We start from the raw sequence: 18,064 nt of genomic DNA on the forward strand, positions 1-18,064 counted from the left end.
TCACAGCACGCCAGGCCTCCTTGTCCATCACCAACTCCCGGAGTACACTCAAACTTATGTCCACAGAGTCGGTGATGCCATCCAGCCATCTCATTCTCTGTCGTCCCCTTCTCCTCCCGCCCCCAACCTTTGCCATCATCAGAGTCTTTTCCAATGAGTCAACTCGTCACATGAGGTGGCCAAAGTATTGCAGTTTCAGCTTTAGCATCAGTCCCTTCAATGAACACCCAGGATTGATCTCCTTTAGAATGGACTGGTTGGATCTCCTTGCAGTCCAAGGGACTCTCAAGAGTCTTCTCCAACACCACAGTTCAAAAGCATCGATTCTTCTGCGATCAGCTTTCTTCACAGTCCAACTCTCACATCCATACATGACCACGGGAAAAACCATTGCCTTGACTAGACGGACCTTGGTTGGCAAAGTAATGTCTCTGCTTTTTAATATACTATCAAGGTTGGTCATAACTTTCCTTCCAAGGAGCAAGCGTCTTTTAATTTCATGGCTGCAATCAGCATCTGCAGTGATTTTGGAGCCCCCCAAAATAAAGTCTGACACTGTTTCCACTGTTTTTCCATTTCCCATGAAGTGATGGGACCAGATGCCATGATCTTTGTTTTCTGGTCAGAGTCTTAGTAACATTTAATTATTTTCTTTAATTTTGGGATCCCAAAAGCTCACATTTATCTCTAGGAGAATGAGGCTCGTTTCTCCAATGTGTATCTTCACTTATTGCTGTATCCTTTAGGTAACAATATTTTCTGCTTCATCCAAGGAGTACCTATATGCAATCTGACATGTATCCAAGCATTCTAATTATTGTTGTAAATACCATGTACTTTGTCCATCTGTCACAGTTCATTTTTGTTGCATTGCAGTTCGTTATATATTCATCACAATAATTGCTTGTTATAGTATGCCATGAATATACTATAAATAAATAATTATTGTGTGCTCATTGTTTAAGTTATTGTTCTGATTCCACATGTTTGTATTTCTGTCCTTTCTTGACAAACTCTACATCTTTAAAGGGATGCCAAAATTGCTGGAAGAGTCCCTCTCTACTCACAAAGCAATTTCTTGATTCAAATGCATAAGCCAGCTTCATTTCTTCCACTCCCCAGTGGCATGAAAAGTTGACGGGGACTTCAGGTAGGTGGCAAAGACCGAGCTGTAGAAGAGGATGACCATGGAGAGGTGGGAGCTGCATGTGGCCAGGGCTTTCTTTTCCCCTGTGCTGATGGGACCCGAGCTACAGCAAGGAAAATATGGACATAAGAGCTTAAGATGCAGAAGAGAGGGCTGATTCCTGCGTCCTGTCAGAACCGTCATCAGGTCCTCATTGAGGTGGGCATCAGAGCAGGAAAGTATTAAGAGAGCTTTAAAATCACACAAAAAAGTGAGGCATCTCTAGATTAGTATAGAATGATAGGTTAGCATCAAGGTTTGGATCAAAGAGAGTGGGCCACTCCCCATGACCCACTCGCCAGCAGTCCACATCTGTAAGGAGTCATTAGGAGTGGATGGCAGATGGCAGCATAGCGGTCGATAGCCATGGCAATCAAAAGCAGGTTGTCCATATCAGCAAAAACTGCAAAGAAATATAATTGGGCCAGACAGAGAGAGAAATTGATCTCTACCACATGGATCTCTGCTCAGTGTTATGTAGTAGCCTGAATGGGAGGAGAGTTTGGGGAAGAATGAATACAGATATATGTATGGCTGAGTCCGTTTGCTGTCTACCTGAAACCTATGTAACATTGTTAATCAGCTATACTGCAATAAAAGTAAAACTTGAAAAAATAAAAGTGAAAGTGAAAGGCCAGAATACTGGAGTGGGTAGCCTTTCCCTTCTCCAGGGGATCTTCCCAACCCAGAGATTGACCCCTGGTCTCCTGCACTGTGGGGAGATTGTTTACCAGCTGAGCCACAGCAAAGCCTGAGAATACAGGAGTGGGTAGCCTATCCCTTCTCCAGTAAAGCTTCCCAACCCCCAGGGGTAAAACCAGGGTCTCTTGCATTGCAGGCGCATTCTTTACCAACTGAGCTACGAGGGAAGCCTAAAATAAATAAATAAATAAAAAGAAAAATGTAAGGTAATATAATAATATAATTCTCTGTGCTACACAATGTATCCTTGTTGCTTATCCACTAAAAAAGAAAAGAGATAAGCAACCAGGATACATTGTGTAGCACAGAGAATTATAGCCATTATCCTGTAATAACTTTTAATGGAGCATGATCTGTAAAAATAATGAATTACTATGCTGTACACTTGATACTAAGATAATATTGTAAATAAACTATAATTCAGTTTAAAAAAGATAAAGTTACCAAACTTGCTAAGAAACTAGAGCTCAATTATTCCCACAGTTACTCATTAGAGAAAAACTTGGAGAAATTTTTTCTTGAGAACATTTCCTATAAATAGGGCTGAGGAATAATATCAATTAAGCAGAAGCCAAATATTGATTTGGAAATAAAATTAGAAAGATTATTTAAAACTTCACAGTTTCTGCCTCATTACTGCCCTGTCTCCTTAAGTAAGAATAGTTGGAAGAGACTGACATACAGGCATAAACTGTTCTATGTGTCTTTTTATTTTTATTGTTCTGAGAACTTCTGTCATGAAAATATATTGCAGTTGTTCAAATTATTTTCATACATCTATAAATAAAGTCATCTCAGTTGAGACCTGTAACATCATTAAACAGAGTCAGTGCTTCCCTGCTGTACTCTACCCAATTTCTGGATCACAAAATAATGCAGTTAAATTAAATAAGTGTTTAACTTTCTGTGTTTAGGGTGACAGTATGTCATGCAGCTATAGGTAACCATGTGCTCCTCTATAGTTTACAGCCTCCATGTAGGTTGGATTATGTAAAAAATTTTGTTCAGTAGAAATTCTGAGACAGTTCAGAGTGTAAGATATCATCTCCCCACATACATTCTTTTATAAACAAAACTGAAATTAAGAGGCCAAAGAAGGTAGAGTTGGAGAATGGAAGAAACATGTGAGTAAGGTCAGAACCAAATTTGTTGGATTCGCAAAAGTGAATGTAAACAATTTGAATAGTCTGAACATCAGCTCAAAATATTCTTTTACAATCTTGTCTGTATCTCTAATGTATTTATTTATTGGCTGCGCTGTCTGGCTTGTGGTATCTTAGTTCCCCAAGCAGGGATTGAACCTGGACTCTCAAGAGTGAAAGTGCAGACTCTTCACCACTGAACGGCCGCGGCACTCTGTATCTCTAAATAGTTTTAAGTGCTGGCACCCACCATGGTTTCAGGTCCAGTGGCATTTCTAGGAACTTAGAAAGTGAGGAACATAGTAATTCTTGTCAATCAGCTCCAAAAATACTTCTGCAAATACTATTTAATAGTTTTCAGTTAGTATAAGTTTGGTGACAGGTAAGAAAAACAAGACAAAAATTTTTATGAATTCTTCATATTTCACTGGTATTATTTCATATAATATATCATGTTACAGTCTGTGAAAATAAGTATAGAAATAAAAAAGCTAAATAAAAAGGAAGAATTTTGAAACTCAATTTTCCATGACCAGAAATTGAGGGGAAAATAACATAATAACAAATTAGAAAGATATTCCTGAGATATTTTTCAAGCTGACTCCACTTTGAACAATATTTTACAGTAGTCTTTGACAGGTTGTTCAACTGAATTATGAAATATCTTTGAAGTCAGAGTTCACAAAACTCTTTAGATAAACCATTGGTTACACTATCTGTTTTAATTAGAACCCAGACGACTATTTGTTTTAATTACTTGCCTCTCTGCTTAGAGAAAAAGAAATCATGATATATCGCTTAAAAATGTCCTTTAAGTCATATTTGAGTTTATATTTACTTTCTCGTGGAGTTCATGGCCCTAAATTAAAATCCTTAAAGTGTAGCAGTTTAAGAAAACAGTTTAATTTAAAGCGTAATTTTTAAAAAATTACTTTATTTTTTGGCTATGCCTTGCAATATGTGGGATCTTAGTAGTTTCCTGACTAGGGACTGAACCTGTATCTTCTGCACTGGAAGCTTGGAGTCTTAACCACTGGTCCACCAGAGAAGTCCCTGTAACAGTGTAATTTTATTATTCACATTATGATATGTTAACTTGCAGGGAACGCGTAGAAAAACATACTTAAGTACTATCCAACTATACAATATATGGGTAATTGAGGCAAATTCCTGTATCTGATTTTATTCAAGACCACAAAAAATAGATAAGAAATCATTGTTATCAACTGATATCTCCCAAACAAATTCAACAATAAAATTCAATGGACAGTGTCCCATTTATTCAAGTTTCCGATTTATTATGTAGGAAAGCATTGTTTAACATGACTTATTGGACTTTTCCATTTATTATTCCTTTATACAGTTCCCTTTGTTTCACAGGCAGTAAACACTATGACAAGCAGTATAATTCCATATCTCCAGTTTCTCATTGCCTGTTGATTTATGCCTGAGAAGAGTTCTCTAGCCTTCTTCAAGTCATTGACTCCTTGAAATCACCCTCCTCAAGGCCCCCTTTACTTCCTTGTTCCTCAAAGTATAGATCAGTGGATTTAGCATAGGAGTGACCACACTGTACATAATGGCAATGATCCGTTCCTGGTCCACAGAGCTACCTGAGGCAGGTCGAATGTAAATGAAAACAACAGGAACATAGAAAAGAATAACTACCATGAAGTGGGAGGCACAGGTGGACAGTGCTTTACGAAGCGTGCTGCAAGAATGGGTCTTGAAGAAAAGATAGATAATGACATAGAAATAAGAGAGAAGGGTTAGAAAGAATGGGCCGACGGCAATGGTCCCTGTGACGGTACTGAGCAGCCACTCATTGAGCTCAATGTTCCCACAGGCCAACTCCAACAATGGCTTAACATCACAGAAGAAGTGATGGATATGGTTGGAACCACAGAAGTTTAAGCGAGAGGTCATTACTGAGTGCAGTAGGGCATGGAAAAAACCAATGATCCAGATAGTGACAGCCATCTGGGTACAGACCTGATGATTCATGATAAGAGTGTAATGAAGTGGTTTGCAGATAGCCACAAAGCGGTCAAAGGCCATCACGGCCAACAACATGGCCTCTGTGCTGCCCAGGAAGTGGAAGAAATGAAGCTGGCTTATGCATCCCAAGAAAGAAATTGCTTTATATGTAGAAAGAAAATTCTCTAGCATCTTTGGGAAAGTCACTGTGGAAAAGCAGATATCTAGACAAGACAGGTTTCCCAGGAAAAAATACATAGGAGAATGCAGTCTTGGATCAGAGATGACAACCATCAGGATGACTGCATTCCCAGCCACAATGACAATGTAAATTGTAAGGAAAACCACAAAGAGAACCGGCTGCAGTACTTGGATGTCTGTCACTCCCAGGAGGAGAAATTCAGTGACTGAGGTTTGATTCAGCATCACTTGAAAGAAAAGAAAAAGTAAGGTATGGAATGCTGTCTCTGATGGGAACCAGAGTTCTCCTGCTGAAAAATTTCTCACCTAGACAATAATATTTTGAGAGAGCATTGCTGTTTAAATAGTCCCAGGGTCACATGTTGTACAATATTAGGACCACTAGATTATTAAACATTAAAGTTACATGGTGTTTGTGGACCGTTACTCAAACACTTTTTAAAAATTAGATTTATCAATATTTTTCTTCCTGGGATTCAGAGCATGTTGCCAGCCTACCATCTTCTCTATAACACTTGTCCTTTATCATCCTAAGATCTAACAGAGGGTAAATTTTTAAATACTCCACGAGGCTGCTTTCTCTTGACAAAGTAAGAAATCATTTGAAGGATTTTTACTTGAGAAAAATCAACGAGAGAACAATAACAGCTCTAAGGAAATCTAAATAGAGATGCAAACACTGGAATGCTTTCTATAAAAAGGAAACATTTTAAGTTTGAGAAATCCTTGAAAGGAGAGGAAAAAGATTTGATGTGACTAGAACTAAAAAGTGAATTCAGTAAGGAACATTTCTAGCAATCCCATGGGATTCTCACCCTTATAGCTAGAAAAAAATTTTGAGTAATTATCTAATCTTTATTTAACCTTTATTGAAGGCTGGCTTCCAGGAATTCAGAGTAGTTTTCCTTGATAACCATATGTGTTTTGTATATTATTAAACTTTATCACTCCTGCTTAAGAGACACATGATATGCCAAACATCATTTTTGGTTCTCTACCCTCAAAACAATATTTTTTTCAAAAATTCTTGGGGAAGAAAGCAATTTCCTAACACCTAAACATAATAGTAATCAGACTTTATGTACCAAATAATTTATTGCATTGAATCCTGAATATTTAAAGATCACATATTTACTCTGGAGAACACTTAGAGTATGGCAATAAAAATGTAGGCAGTAAAGAGCCTTCATAATCCACAAACACAATGGGGAATCCATCATAAGATAGGAAACTAGCCCTAAATCCTGGGTATTCAACTTTAATACTAGCAAGAAGATAGACAATAAGTACAACTCCCTAGCTTGTCTCCTGGTTCATTCTCCTACCTGTTTGAGTGTTCAAATTCACCGCTAAGAAAGCTTACCAGGTTGACACCCCTGTAAAGTAAATAATAGAAAAACATTATGAAAAAGAGTAAAAATATATTTGAAGTGACAGCTTATATTGGGATTAAGTATATACTCCTCATTCTTCCAAAACATTTTCTTTCTGAAATTCTGCCTGTCTTTTATGTTCCACAGATCTTCAGACAAACCCTGAGAAAGAATGTCCCTGGGGTTTGGGAGGATCTTTCTACACCTTCAGTATGAGAGAATTCTCCTTGGGGAACTCCTATGTTGAGTTCCATTTATGTTTTTTCCCATTGTTCCAATTTTCTTTCCTTACTGTACTTCTTTCTTAGTTTAAGAATCACAGACAGCACAGGTCTCAATGGCCTACTTTTTCTTTTTTTTTCCCCCAAACTTTAAACTATTTTTAATTGGAGTATAGCCGATTAACAATGTTGTGGTAGTTTCACGTGAATAGTGAAGGGACTCAGGCCATACATATAAATGTATCCATTCTTCCCCTCCAAATTCCCCTTGCATCCTGGCCAGCACATAACACTGAGAAAGTTCCATGTGCTATACAATAGGTTCTTGTTGGGTATATATTTTAAATATAACAGTGTGTACATGACCATTCCAAACTCCCTAACTATCCCTTCCCCTGGCAACCATAAGTTCATTTTCCAAGTTTGTGAGTCTCTTTCTGTCCCACAAGTAAGTTCAGTTGTATCATATCCTTTGAGATTCCACATACAGGGGGTGTCATATGATATTTTTCCTTCTCTGACTTACTTCACTTAGTATTGAACTCTCTAAAATTGCCTTTCACTTCTTGGGATAGAGGTATGGATACACTTTTTCATCTTGGGGACTGCTCTGGGAGAATTCTATATAAAATGGAAGGAAATTGGGCAATGACAGTTAAGGAATGAGCGCCAGTCACATCCTAATCTGTACAGAAAGATGATTATCATTTAGGTATTCTACTCATTTATTACTGTGTTTCTATGGAATACGAAAGAGAGGAATGAGGAGAAGCAGTATTGCTTTTGCTCCTTCTGAGTCTGACGCTTCACTGTTTTTTTTTTTTTTTTTTTAATTTTGTTTATTTTGGGCTGCACTGAGTCTTCACTGCTGTGCGTGGCCTTTCTCCAGTTGTGGTGAGCCCAAGCTACTCCCTAGTTGTGATGCACGGGCTTCTCACTGGGGTGGCGTCTCTGGTTGCTGAGCATGGACTCTAGAGGGTGGGGGCTTCAGTAGATGTGGTTTGCAGGCTCTAGAGTTTGGGATCAAGAGTTGTGGTGCACGGGATTAGCTGCTCAGCAGCATGTACGATCTTCCCGGACCAGTAATCAAACCTGTGTCCCCTGCATTGGCAGGCAGATTCGTAACCACTGGACCACCAGGACTCTCCTACAGTTGGTATTAACACTCAAATATTTTCTTTTATTTTGGGATCCCAGACCGCACACTTCTCTCTAGGAGAGTGAGGCTGATACCTCCAAAGTGTATCTTCACTTCTTGCTTTCTTTAGTAGTAGCTTTCTATCTGCTTCATGCAAGGAATATCTATATGCAATCCAACCTCTATCCAAGCTTTCTAATTACCATTACAAATGCTATGTACTTTGTCTACCTTTCAATTGTGGTTCATTCGTGTTGCTTTGCTGAAGTTCATAATATATTCAAGACTTTATTAATTTCTTAATTATTAATTTCATCAGCAGCTTAACAGGCTCACTGTCTCTACCCTCTATTACTAATGTCCATGCCATCAGCATCCATGCCATCGGCATCTGAAACAAATTTTGAAAAGTGTATACATATAGCTGATTCATGCTGCTGTACAGCAGAAACTAACAGAACATTGTAGAGCAATTATACTCCAATTTAAAAAAAACTGCAGTCAGGAGAGCCACCATGTTGACTCCTTTACAGTTTCCTTGGCTGGTTACTGCTCTTCCTCCTTATTATCCACTTTTGTGCATCTCCTCTTCTCTTCTAGTTCTGTGCTTTATGTATCCATAAACAGATAACTCTCAAGTTATACTTTTAATTTCAACTTATTTTCCTAATTCTGGCTTATATAGTTAACTTCCAACTAGACAGTTCTACAGTAGCTGTCTTAAGCGTTAAGATATTTTCTTTCAACTGGCTTGATTTACATACTGCATTGGAAACAGATACACAAATCAAATAGACTGTCAGCCTTATGCAGTCCACCAAGTGCAGAACTTGAACTCTCTATAGTCCACTTTGAAAGCTGATCCCATTACTCCATTTGCCAAATGACATCTTCAACACTTGCCTCTGGCTACCCCAGTCTCTACAAACAATGACCTTAGAATTATCCATTCTATCCAATGATATTGGTGAGTAGATGGGAAAGAACAAAGAAGCCAGGGCCTTGGAATACCCTGATGAGACCAGGTAAAGATAACATAGTTTAGAAGCTGAGCATTATCAATCTTTATCTCTCTTATGACCAGAAGGATTTTGAGGAAGAAATCATTTTGGTCTTAGAGATCAGTTCCCAGAGTTACTCATTAGAGAAAAACTTGGAGGAAATTTTTCTTGAGAAAATTTACTATAGATAGGGCTGAGGAATAAAATCAATAAACAGAAGTCTAACATTGATTTGGACATAAAATCAGAAAGATTACTTAAAATTCACAGTTTCTGTCTAGTCACTGCCCTGTCTCCTTATATAAGAATAGCTCGAAGAGACTGCCATACAGTCATAACACATTATATGTGTCTTTTTATTTTTATTGTTCTGAGAACGTCATACAAATACATTGAAGTTTAACAAATTATTTCATTCATCTGTTGATAAAGTCATCTCAGTTGAGACCTGAAACATTAAATAGAGTCAGTGCTTTATTGTTGTACTTTCCTCAATTTCTGAATCACCGAATAATGCAGTTTAATTAAATAGGTGTTTAGCCATCTGTGTTTAGGGTGATGGTGTGTCATAAAGCAATAGGTAACCATGTGCTTCTCTACAGTTTACAGCCTCTATGAAGCTTGGATTATGTCAAAAATTCTGTTCAATAGAAATTCTGTCTGAGATAGTGCAAGATGTAAGATGCCTTCTCCCACACACACTCTTTTATAAACAAAATTGGAATCAAGAGACCAAGGAAGGTAGAGTTGGAAGATGGAAGAACCATGTGAGTAAGGTTAGAACCAAATTTCTTGAGTTTACAAAAGTGAATGTAAAAAATTTGAGCAGTCCGTTCGTGACCTCAAAATATCCTTTTATAGTCTTATCTTATCTGTCTGTATCTCTATTTTATTTATTTATTATTCCTATTTTTTATTTATTGACTGTATTACCTGTTTTGTGGGATCTTAGTTCCCCAACCAGGAATTGAACCTGTGCATTCAGCAGGGAAAATATGGAGTCTTAAACACTGGACACCAGGGAATTCTGTATCTCTAAATAGTTGTAAGTATTGGCACCCACAATGGTTTCAGATTCAGTGGCACATCTAGGAACTTAGAAAGTGAGGAACATAGTAATTCTTGTCTATTAGCCTCCAAACATACTTCAGCAATTACTATGTAATAACTTTCACTTAGTATCGTTTGGTGACAGGTAAGGAAAGCAAGACAAATTTTTGATGAATTCTTTATATTTCACTGGAATTACATCATATTATATCACATTACAATCTGTGAAAATAAGTATAGAAATCAAAGAACAAAATAAATGATAGGGAAAGTTTTGAAATTCAATATTCATGAACAAATTGAGGGGGAAATAACATGCTAAAAGTTAGAAATGTATTCCTGAGATTTTTTTTCAAACTGACTATACTTTTAACAATATTTTACAGTAATCTTTGACAGGTTGTCAGTTGACTTATAATACATCTTTGCAGTCAGAGTTCACAAAACTCTTTAGATAAACCATTGGTTACTTTACCTCTATTAACTAGAACTAACAGCAGTATTTGTTTTAATTACTTGCCTTCCTGCTTAGAGAAAAAGAAATCACGACATACTGATTAAAAATGTCTTTTCACTCATGTGTGAGTTAACATTTACTTTTCCATTTGAGCTCATGATCCTAAATTCAAATCCTTAAAATATAATGGCATAATAATTTTACTGTTCACAATATAATATGTTAACTTGCAGGAAACACACAGATAAACAGGCCTAAGTACTTTCCAGCTATACAATGTATGAGTAACTGAGGAAAATTTTTGTACCTGATTTTATTTAAGAGCACAAACATGACAGATCAGTTGTATCAACCAATATCTCCCAAACAAATTCAACTTTAATATTCCATGAATAGTGTACGTTTGTTCAATTTTCCCTTATATTACTTAGGAATGCACTGTTTAACACAACTACTGGGCTTTTTCATTTATTTTTTCTTTGTACTATTCCCTCTGTTTTATAGGCTTCTCAAGTGGGACTAGTGGTAAAGAACCCACCTGCTAATGCAGGAGACGTAAGAGACATGAGTTCAATCCCTGAGTCGGGAAGACCCCCTGGAGGAGGAAATGGCAACCCACTCCAGTATTCTTGCCTGGAGAATCCCATGGAAAGGAGCCCAATAAACTAGAGTCCAAGGGTCGCAAAAAGTCAGACACGACTGAAGCAATTTAGCACACATGCACTCTGTTTTACCAAGAGTAAAGAATTTGAAAAGCAGTTCAGTTCAGTTCAGTCGCTCAGTCGTGTCCGACTCTCCGCGACCCCATGAATCACAGCACGCCAGGCCTCCCTGTCCATCACCAACTCCCGGAGTACACTCAAACCCATGTCCACAGAGTTGGTGATGCCATCCAGCCATCTCATTCTCGGTCGTCCCCTTCTCCTCCCGCCCCCAACCTTTCCCAGCATTAGAGTCTTTTCCAGTGAGTCAACCTGTCACATGAGGTGGCCAAAGTATTGCAATTTCAGCTTTAGCATCAGTCCCTCCAATGAACACCCAGGATTGATCTCCTTTAGAATGGACTGGTTGGATCTCCTTGCAGTATAAGGGACTCTCAAGAGTCTTCTCCAACACCACAGCTCAAAAGCATCAATTCTTCGGCGATCAGCCTTCTTCACAGTCCAACTCTCACATCCATACATGACCACGGGAAAAACCATTGTCTTGACTAGACGGACCTTGGTTGGCAAAGTAATGTCTCTGCTTTTTAATATACTATCAAGGTTGGTCATAACTTTCCTTCCAAGGAGTAAGCGTCTTTTAATTTCATGGCTGCAATCAGCATCTGCAGTGATTTTGGAGCCCACAAAAATAAAGTCTGACACTGTTTCCACTGTTTTTCCATCTATTTCCCATGAAGTGATGGGACCAGATGCCATGCTCTTTGTTTTCTGAATGTTGAGCTTCAAGCCAACCTTTTCACTCTCCTCTTTCACTTTCATCAAGAGGCTTTTGAGTTCCTCTTCACTTTCTGCCATAAGGGTAGTGTCATCTGCATATCTGAGGTTATTGATATTTCTCCCAGCAATCTTGATTCCAGCTTGTGCTTCTTCCAGCCCAGCGTTCCTCATGATGTACTCTGCATATAAGTTAAATAAGCAAGGTGACAATATACAACCTTGACGTACACCTTTTCCTATTTGGAACCAGTCTGTTGCAGTAACAACTTGTTATCTTCAGTTTCTCATTGCCTGTTTATTTATGCCTCCTAAGAGTTCTTCAGATATCTTCAAGTCAGAGTCTCCTTCACATCACCCTCCTCAAGGCCCCTTTTACTTCTTTGTTCCTCAAAGTATAGATCAGTGGATTTAGCACAGGAGTGACCACACTGTACATAATGGCAATGATCTGATCCTGGTCCATGGAGCTACTTGAGGCAGGATGAATGTAAACAAAAACAACAGGGATGAAGAAAAGAACAACTACCAAGAAGTGGGAGGCACAAGTAGACAGTGCTTTATGGAGCATGCTGCAAGAATGGGTCTTGAAGAAAAGATAGATAATAATATAGAAATAGGACAGGAATGTTAGAAAGAATGAGCCCATGGTAATGGTCCCTGTGACAGTATTGAGCAGCCACTCATTGAGCTCAGTGTTCCCACAGGCCAACTCCAACAATGGCTTAACATCACAGAAGAAGTGATGGATATGGTTGGAACCACAGAAGTTTAAGCGAGAGGTCATTACTGAGTGCAGTAGGGCATGGAAAAAACCAGTGATCCAGACAGTGACAGCCATCTGGATACAGACTTGATGACTCATGGTAAGAGTATAATGAAGTGGTTTGCAGATAGCCACAAAGCGGTCAAAGCCCATCACGGCCAGCAACATGGACTCAGTGCTGCCCAGGAAATGGAAGAAATGAAGCTGGCTTATGCATCCCAAGAAAGAAATTGCTTTGTGGGTAGAGAGGAAGTTCTCCAGCATCTTTGGCAGAGTCACTGTGGAGTAGCAGATATCCAGACATGACAGGTTTCCCAGGAAAAAATACATAGGAGAATGGAGTCTTGGATCAGAGATGACAACCATCAGGATGGCTCCATTTCCAGCCAAGCTGAGAAAGTAAATTGCAAGGAAAACCACAAAGAGAACAGGCTGCAGTACTTGGATGTCTGTCACTCCCAGGAGGAGAAATTCAGTGACTGAGGTTTGATTCAGCATCACTTGAAAGAAAAGACAAAATAACATATGGAACACGATCTCTGATGGGAACCAGTGTCCCGCAGCTGAGGATTTTCCTATCTAGACAATAATATTTTGAGGGAGAGCAGTGGTGTTTTAAATAGTTTCAGTAACACAGATTATACAATATCTGGACCACTAGATTATTAAATATTAACATTATATGCCATTTATGGACAATTACTCGAACACTTTTGTTTTTTGTTTGACATATCTTTTCAAATATACATATATACACATATTTTCAAGAGAAAGTCTTTTCTTTTTTCTAAGGATTCAGAGCAAATTACCAGGCTACCATCTTTTCTGATAAAGACTTGTCTTTTATCATCCTAAGATCTAACAGAGGGTAAATTATTAAGTTCTCCACCACACTACTGTCACTTGAGTTAGTACAAAATCATTTGAAGGGTTTTTAACCTAAGAAAAATGACAATGAGGGAATAATAAGACCTATAAAGAACTCTGAATGGAGATGTAAACATTAGAGTGTTTGCTATTAAAAGGAATCATTCAATATTTGGGAAACGCACGAAAGGAGAAGACAAAGATATGATGTGACTAGAATAAAAAAGTGAATGTAGTAGGGAACATTTCTAGAAATCCCATGAGATTATCACCTTTAAATGTAGTGAGAATTTTGAGAAATTACTTAATATTAATACACGTTTATTGAAGGCTGACTTTAAGGAATTAAGAGAAACTTCCCTTGATAGCCATGTATATATTGTATATGGTTAAACTTTATCATTCTTGCTTATGATACACATATGCCAGGCAGTGCTTTTAGTTCTCTACTTACAAAACAAAATTGTATCAAAAATTCACTTGGGGTAAAAAATTTTTCCTAACACTTAAAGAAAATAGCAATCAGACTTTCTGTACTAAATGTTTATTTCACTGCATCCTGAATATTTATCAACTATATATTTACTTTGAAAAATATCTAGAGATATGGCAATAAAAATGTAGCTGGTAAAAAGTCTTCATAATCCACAAACACAATATCCATCATAAAATAGGAATTCAGCTCTAAGTCCTTGGCATGTAAATTTAATACAGACAGGAAGACAGAGAATATGGGCAACTCTCCAGACTGTCTCCTGGTTCGTTGTCCTACCTGATTGACTGTTCAAATCCACAGTTAAGAAGGCTTCTCAGGTTGACATTCCTGAAAACTAAACAGTAGAAAAAATTTTGAATAGACAGAGTAGAAAAGTATTTGACGTGATAGTTTATGTTTGAATTACAGTATAAGATCTTCATCTGCCGAAATCTCTTCTTTCTATAATTTTGCCTGTCTTTCATGATCCACAGATCTTTAGATATACAAACCCTGTGAGAGAGTGTCCCTGGGGTTTGGGAGGATTATTGAAAGAATAAACAAGTTACCTTTCTATACTTGCAATATAAGAAAATTCTCCTTGGAGGATTCCTATCTTGGAGAATTCCTATCTTGAGTTCTATTTTTTTCATTGGTCTTATTTTCTTTCCTTATTATGTTTCTTTCTCAGTTTCAGAACCACAGACAGTACAGTTTCAAGAGCCTCAGGAATTCTTAAATTACCTTTCATTTCCTAGGACAGAGATATGGATATACTTTCTCATCTGGGGACTTCCCTGGAAAAACTTTGTATAAAAAGCTAGGAAATTGGGCAATGATAGTTAAGCAAGGCAGGCCAGTCATATCCCATGGATCCATCCAGAAAGATGGTTGTCTTTTAAATATTCTACTAATTTATTACTGTGGATCTATGGAAAAAAAAAAGAAAGAGGGAGAAGTAGTATTGTTTTTGTTCTTTCTAAATCTGATTCTTCACTGTTAGTAATAACGTTAAAGTATTTTCTTTAATTTTGGGATCCCAAAAATTCATATTTCTCTCTAGGAGAATGAGACTGGTCTCTCCAAAGTATCTTCGCTTCTTGCTGTATCATTTGTGTTCAGTTGCTCAAGTCACGTCGGACCCTTCAGGCCCCAGTGGACCCAGCAGTCTCCTCTGTCCATGGGATTTCCCCAGCAAGAACACTGGAGTGGGTTGTCATGCCCTCCTCCAGGGGTCTTCCCAACCTGGGGATCAAACCTGCATTCCCTGCATTGCAGGCCGGTTCCTTACCTGCTGGGCCATTGGGGAAGCCCTGCTGTGTCTTTGTTGCAATAATAATTGAGGTTTTTGCATTGTTGTTTGATATTGTAATGCATTCTTAAATTAGTGTCCTCAGCTGGTAAAGAATCCACCTGCAATGTGGGAGACCAGGGTTCGATCCTTGGGTTAGGAAGATACCCTGGAGAAGGGAAAGTCTACCCACTCCAATAGTCTGGTCTGGAGAATTCCAAATAAATAAACATTTATCATTGGGAATTTTTAGTTGTATTCAATTTTTTTTCTATAAAAGTATTATTTATATTCAGAATTTACCTTGATACATTCTTTATGGATTGATTGCTGTGCCTAAAGATATTGATATTTAAAAAAATATTTAAAGTTGAATGCACATAACTTTTTCATTTTAACATTTATGTAGAAAATTTTGAACATTCAGAAAAATGCAGACAGTGGTGTAAAAATCCTCCTGTAGCTATCATCCTGCTTTGACATCAACATTTTACCAATATTGTGCCAAATATCTAACATTCCTTTTTTTCTGGAATAATTTAAAGAAAGTTTTAGACATTGTGTATGTATTATGTTATATAAACTATGCAATCGTTTATTTCAAATGTAAATATTTATTATAGTCTCAAATTTATGAAGACAATTTTATAAAACGTATCCACATTATGATACTTCCCACAATTATCAACATAGCACAAAACACAAAGAGATAGAAGATTCTGAAAAGTGAGGCATTACAGATGAAAAAATGCATAGAACCAGTTTCCACTCTCTTATTCATGGTGATGATACTGGCAGTATTGATGGGGAAAGAACTGGGGATGGTAATTTGTAACGTGATGCTGATGACCAAAAGATGATACTGACTATAGTAAAGCTGATGGTGAGAATCTTCATTATTAAACCAGTGATAGCCATGGAAATGATGGTCAAAATGGTGGTAATGATGAGAACAGATGACTAAGTTTCAATGCTATTAGTGTTATAAGTCAACTTTAAAGAACAGCTCATCCAATCCTTAATTATGTATATTATAATATAATATTAATGTTATTCATATATATATATGAGAAGGAAATGGCAACCCACTCTAGTATTCTTGCCTGGAGAATACCACAGACAGAGGAACCTGGAGGGCTACAGTCCATGGGGTTGCAACAGTCTGGCACGACTTAGTAACTAAACCACCACAACCTGAAGTGGGCTTCCCTAGTGGATCAGACTGCCTGCAAATGCAGGAGACCCAGATTCGATCCTTGGGTCAGAAAGATCCTCTGGAGAAGGGAATGGCAACTCACTCCAGTATTCTTGCCTGGAGAATTCCATGGACAAGAGGAGCCTGCTGGGCTACAGTCCATGGGGTCACAAAGAGTTGGACATGACAGAGTGACTAACAATTTCACTTTGACATATACTGATATATTTTGATATAATGATATAGATAATATATAATATATAAACCTAGAGCTGGCAGTTAAAGTGGGTTCTAAAAACTAGTTCTCCTAATTTCTATTTAGTGTTCTTTGTGCTATAGCATATCTATACTGTGCAATAGCCTTGGTGTTAACTGACTCACTTTATCAGTGTGGTGGTGAAGAGTGTGATTTTTTTCCCCCAAACACTTGTTTCTTGGAATTATTCCTAATGCCATGAACTCTCTATGCCCAGAACCCTTTCAGGGAACTCTCCACATCCTTATTTCTTAGACTATAAATGAAAGGATTGAGATTGGGAGTTACCAGGGTGTACATGACAGCAGCACCCAGTTCCCCAGAGGCATGAGAAGTTGATGGGGACTTCAGGTAGGTGGCAAAGACCAAGCTGTAGAAGAGGATGACCATGGAGAGGTGGGAGCTGCATGTGGCCAGGGCTTTCTTTTTCCCCTGTGCTGATGGCACCCGAGCTACAGCAAGGAAGATATGGGCATAGGAGCTTATGATGCAGAGGAGAGGGCTGATTCCTAAGAGTCCTGTTAGAACCATCATTAGGTCCTCACTGAGGTGGGTATCAGAGCAGGAAAGTCTAAAGAGTGGTCTGAAATCACAGAAAAAGTGGGGAATTTCTTGATTAGTATAGAATGAGAGCTGGGATAGCAACAGGGCATGGACAAAGAGATAGAATGGGCCACTCCCCATGCCCCACCCACCAGCAGTCCACATCTGCAAGGAGTCATTAGGAATGGGTAGTGCAGAGGATGGCAGATGGCAGTGTATCAGCTGATCGCCATGGCTGACAAAAGCAGGTTGTCCATATCAGCAAAACTGCAAAGAAATATAATTGGAACAGACACTCAGAGAAGGAGATGATCCGTTGCTGGTCCACAAAGTCTCCAGCATTTTGGGGTCTGTAAGCAGATGTCGACCAGGGAGAGCTGGTTGAGGAAGAAGTACATGGGGGTGTGGAGGTGGATTTCAGCACCAATAGCCAGCAGCAGCAGTGAGTTCCCTGAGACTCAGCAAGTAGAGGGCCAGGAAGAGACCAAAGAGGAGCTATGGTTTGTCTGGGTTACTGGATAGTCCCGAGAGGACAAAGTCAGGGTTCTTACTGCAGTTCATTTCAGGTCTAGATGGGTTGCAAGAAAAGAATCAGCATGAAGAGGATTCACTACAGGTAGCTAAAACCTTGGATCCTTTCTCTTGGCAATGGTTTTACTTATACCACCAATGTGAGGAATGGATAAACAACTAAAATAGCAATGGGGAGGACAAAGGTTGTACCTCACAAAAGATGGTCAGATTAAGGAGACATCAAGGTAAGAGAATGAAAGGAAAAACAGAG

General features: G+C 38.3%; 2 protein-coding genes and 2 pseudogenes across 2 annotated transcripts; all 4 read right to left on the reverse strand.

Moving 5' to 3' along the window:
* Positions 1-1,102: 1,102 nt before the first annotated feature.
* On the reverse strand, positions 1,103-3,283 carry LOC129543329 (olfactory receptor 1f45-like; annotated as a pseudogene).
* Positions 3,284-4,506: 1,223 nt separating this feature from the next.
* Positions 4,507-5,433, reverse strand: LOC129543497 (olfactory receptor 12D1-like). The gene has a single exon (XM_055406627.2). It carries the CDS (start codon positions 5,431-5,433, stop codon positions 4,507-4,509), a length of 927 nt encoding a protein of 308 aa, XP_055262602.2.
* A 6,803-nt stretch (positions 5,434-12,236) lies between these two features.
* Positions 12,237-13,178, reverse strand: LOC129543490 (olfactory receptor 12D2-like). Its single transcript, XM_055406618.2, has one exon. It carries the CDS (start codon positions 13,176-13,178, stop codon positions 12,237-12,239), a length of 942 nt encoding a protein of 313 aa, XP_055262593.2.
* A 3,749-nt stretch (positions 13,179-16,927) lies between these two features.
* On the reverse strand, positions 16,928-17,841 carry LOC129543666 (olfactory receptor 1M1-like; annotated as a pseudogene).
* Positions 17,842-18,064: the final 223 nt, after the last annotated feature.

The sequence above is a fragment of the Moschus berezovskii genome, chromosome 23, assembly GCF_049115385.1.
Source record: "Moschus berezovskii isolate FMDL1 chromosome 23, NW_MosBer_1.0, whole genome shotgun sequence".
Lineage (NCBI taxonomy): Eukaryota > Metazoa > Chordata > Mammalia > Artiodactyla > Moschidae > Moschus > Moschus berezovskii.

Coding starts and splice junctions, on each gene's coding strand:
- LOC129543490 (XM_055406618.2), bottom strand. CDS start 13,178: ATGTTATTTTGTCTTTTCTTTCAAGTGATGCTGAATCAAACCTCAGTC.
- LOC129543497 (XM_055406627.2), bottom strand. CDS start 5,433: ATGCTGAATCAAACCTCAGTCACTGAATTTCTCCTCCTGGGAGTGACA.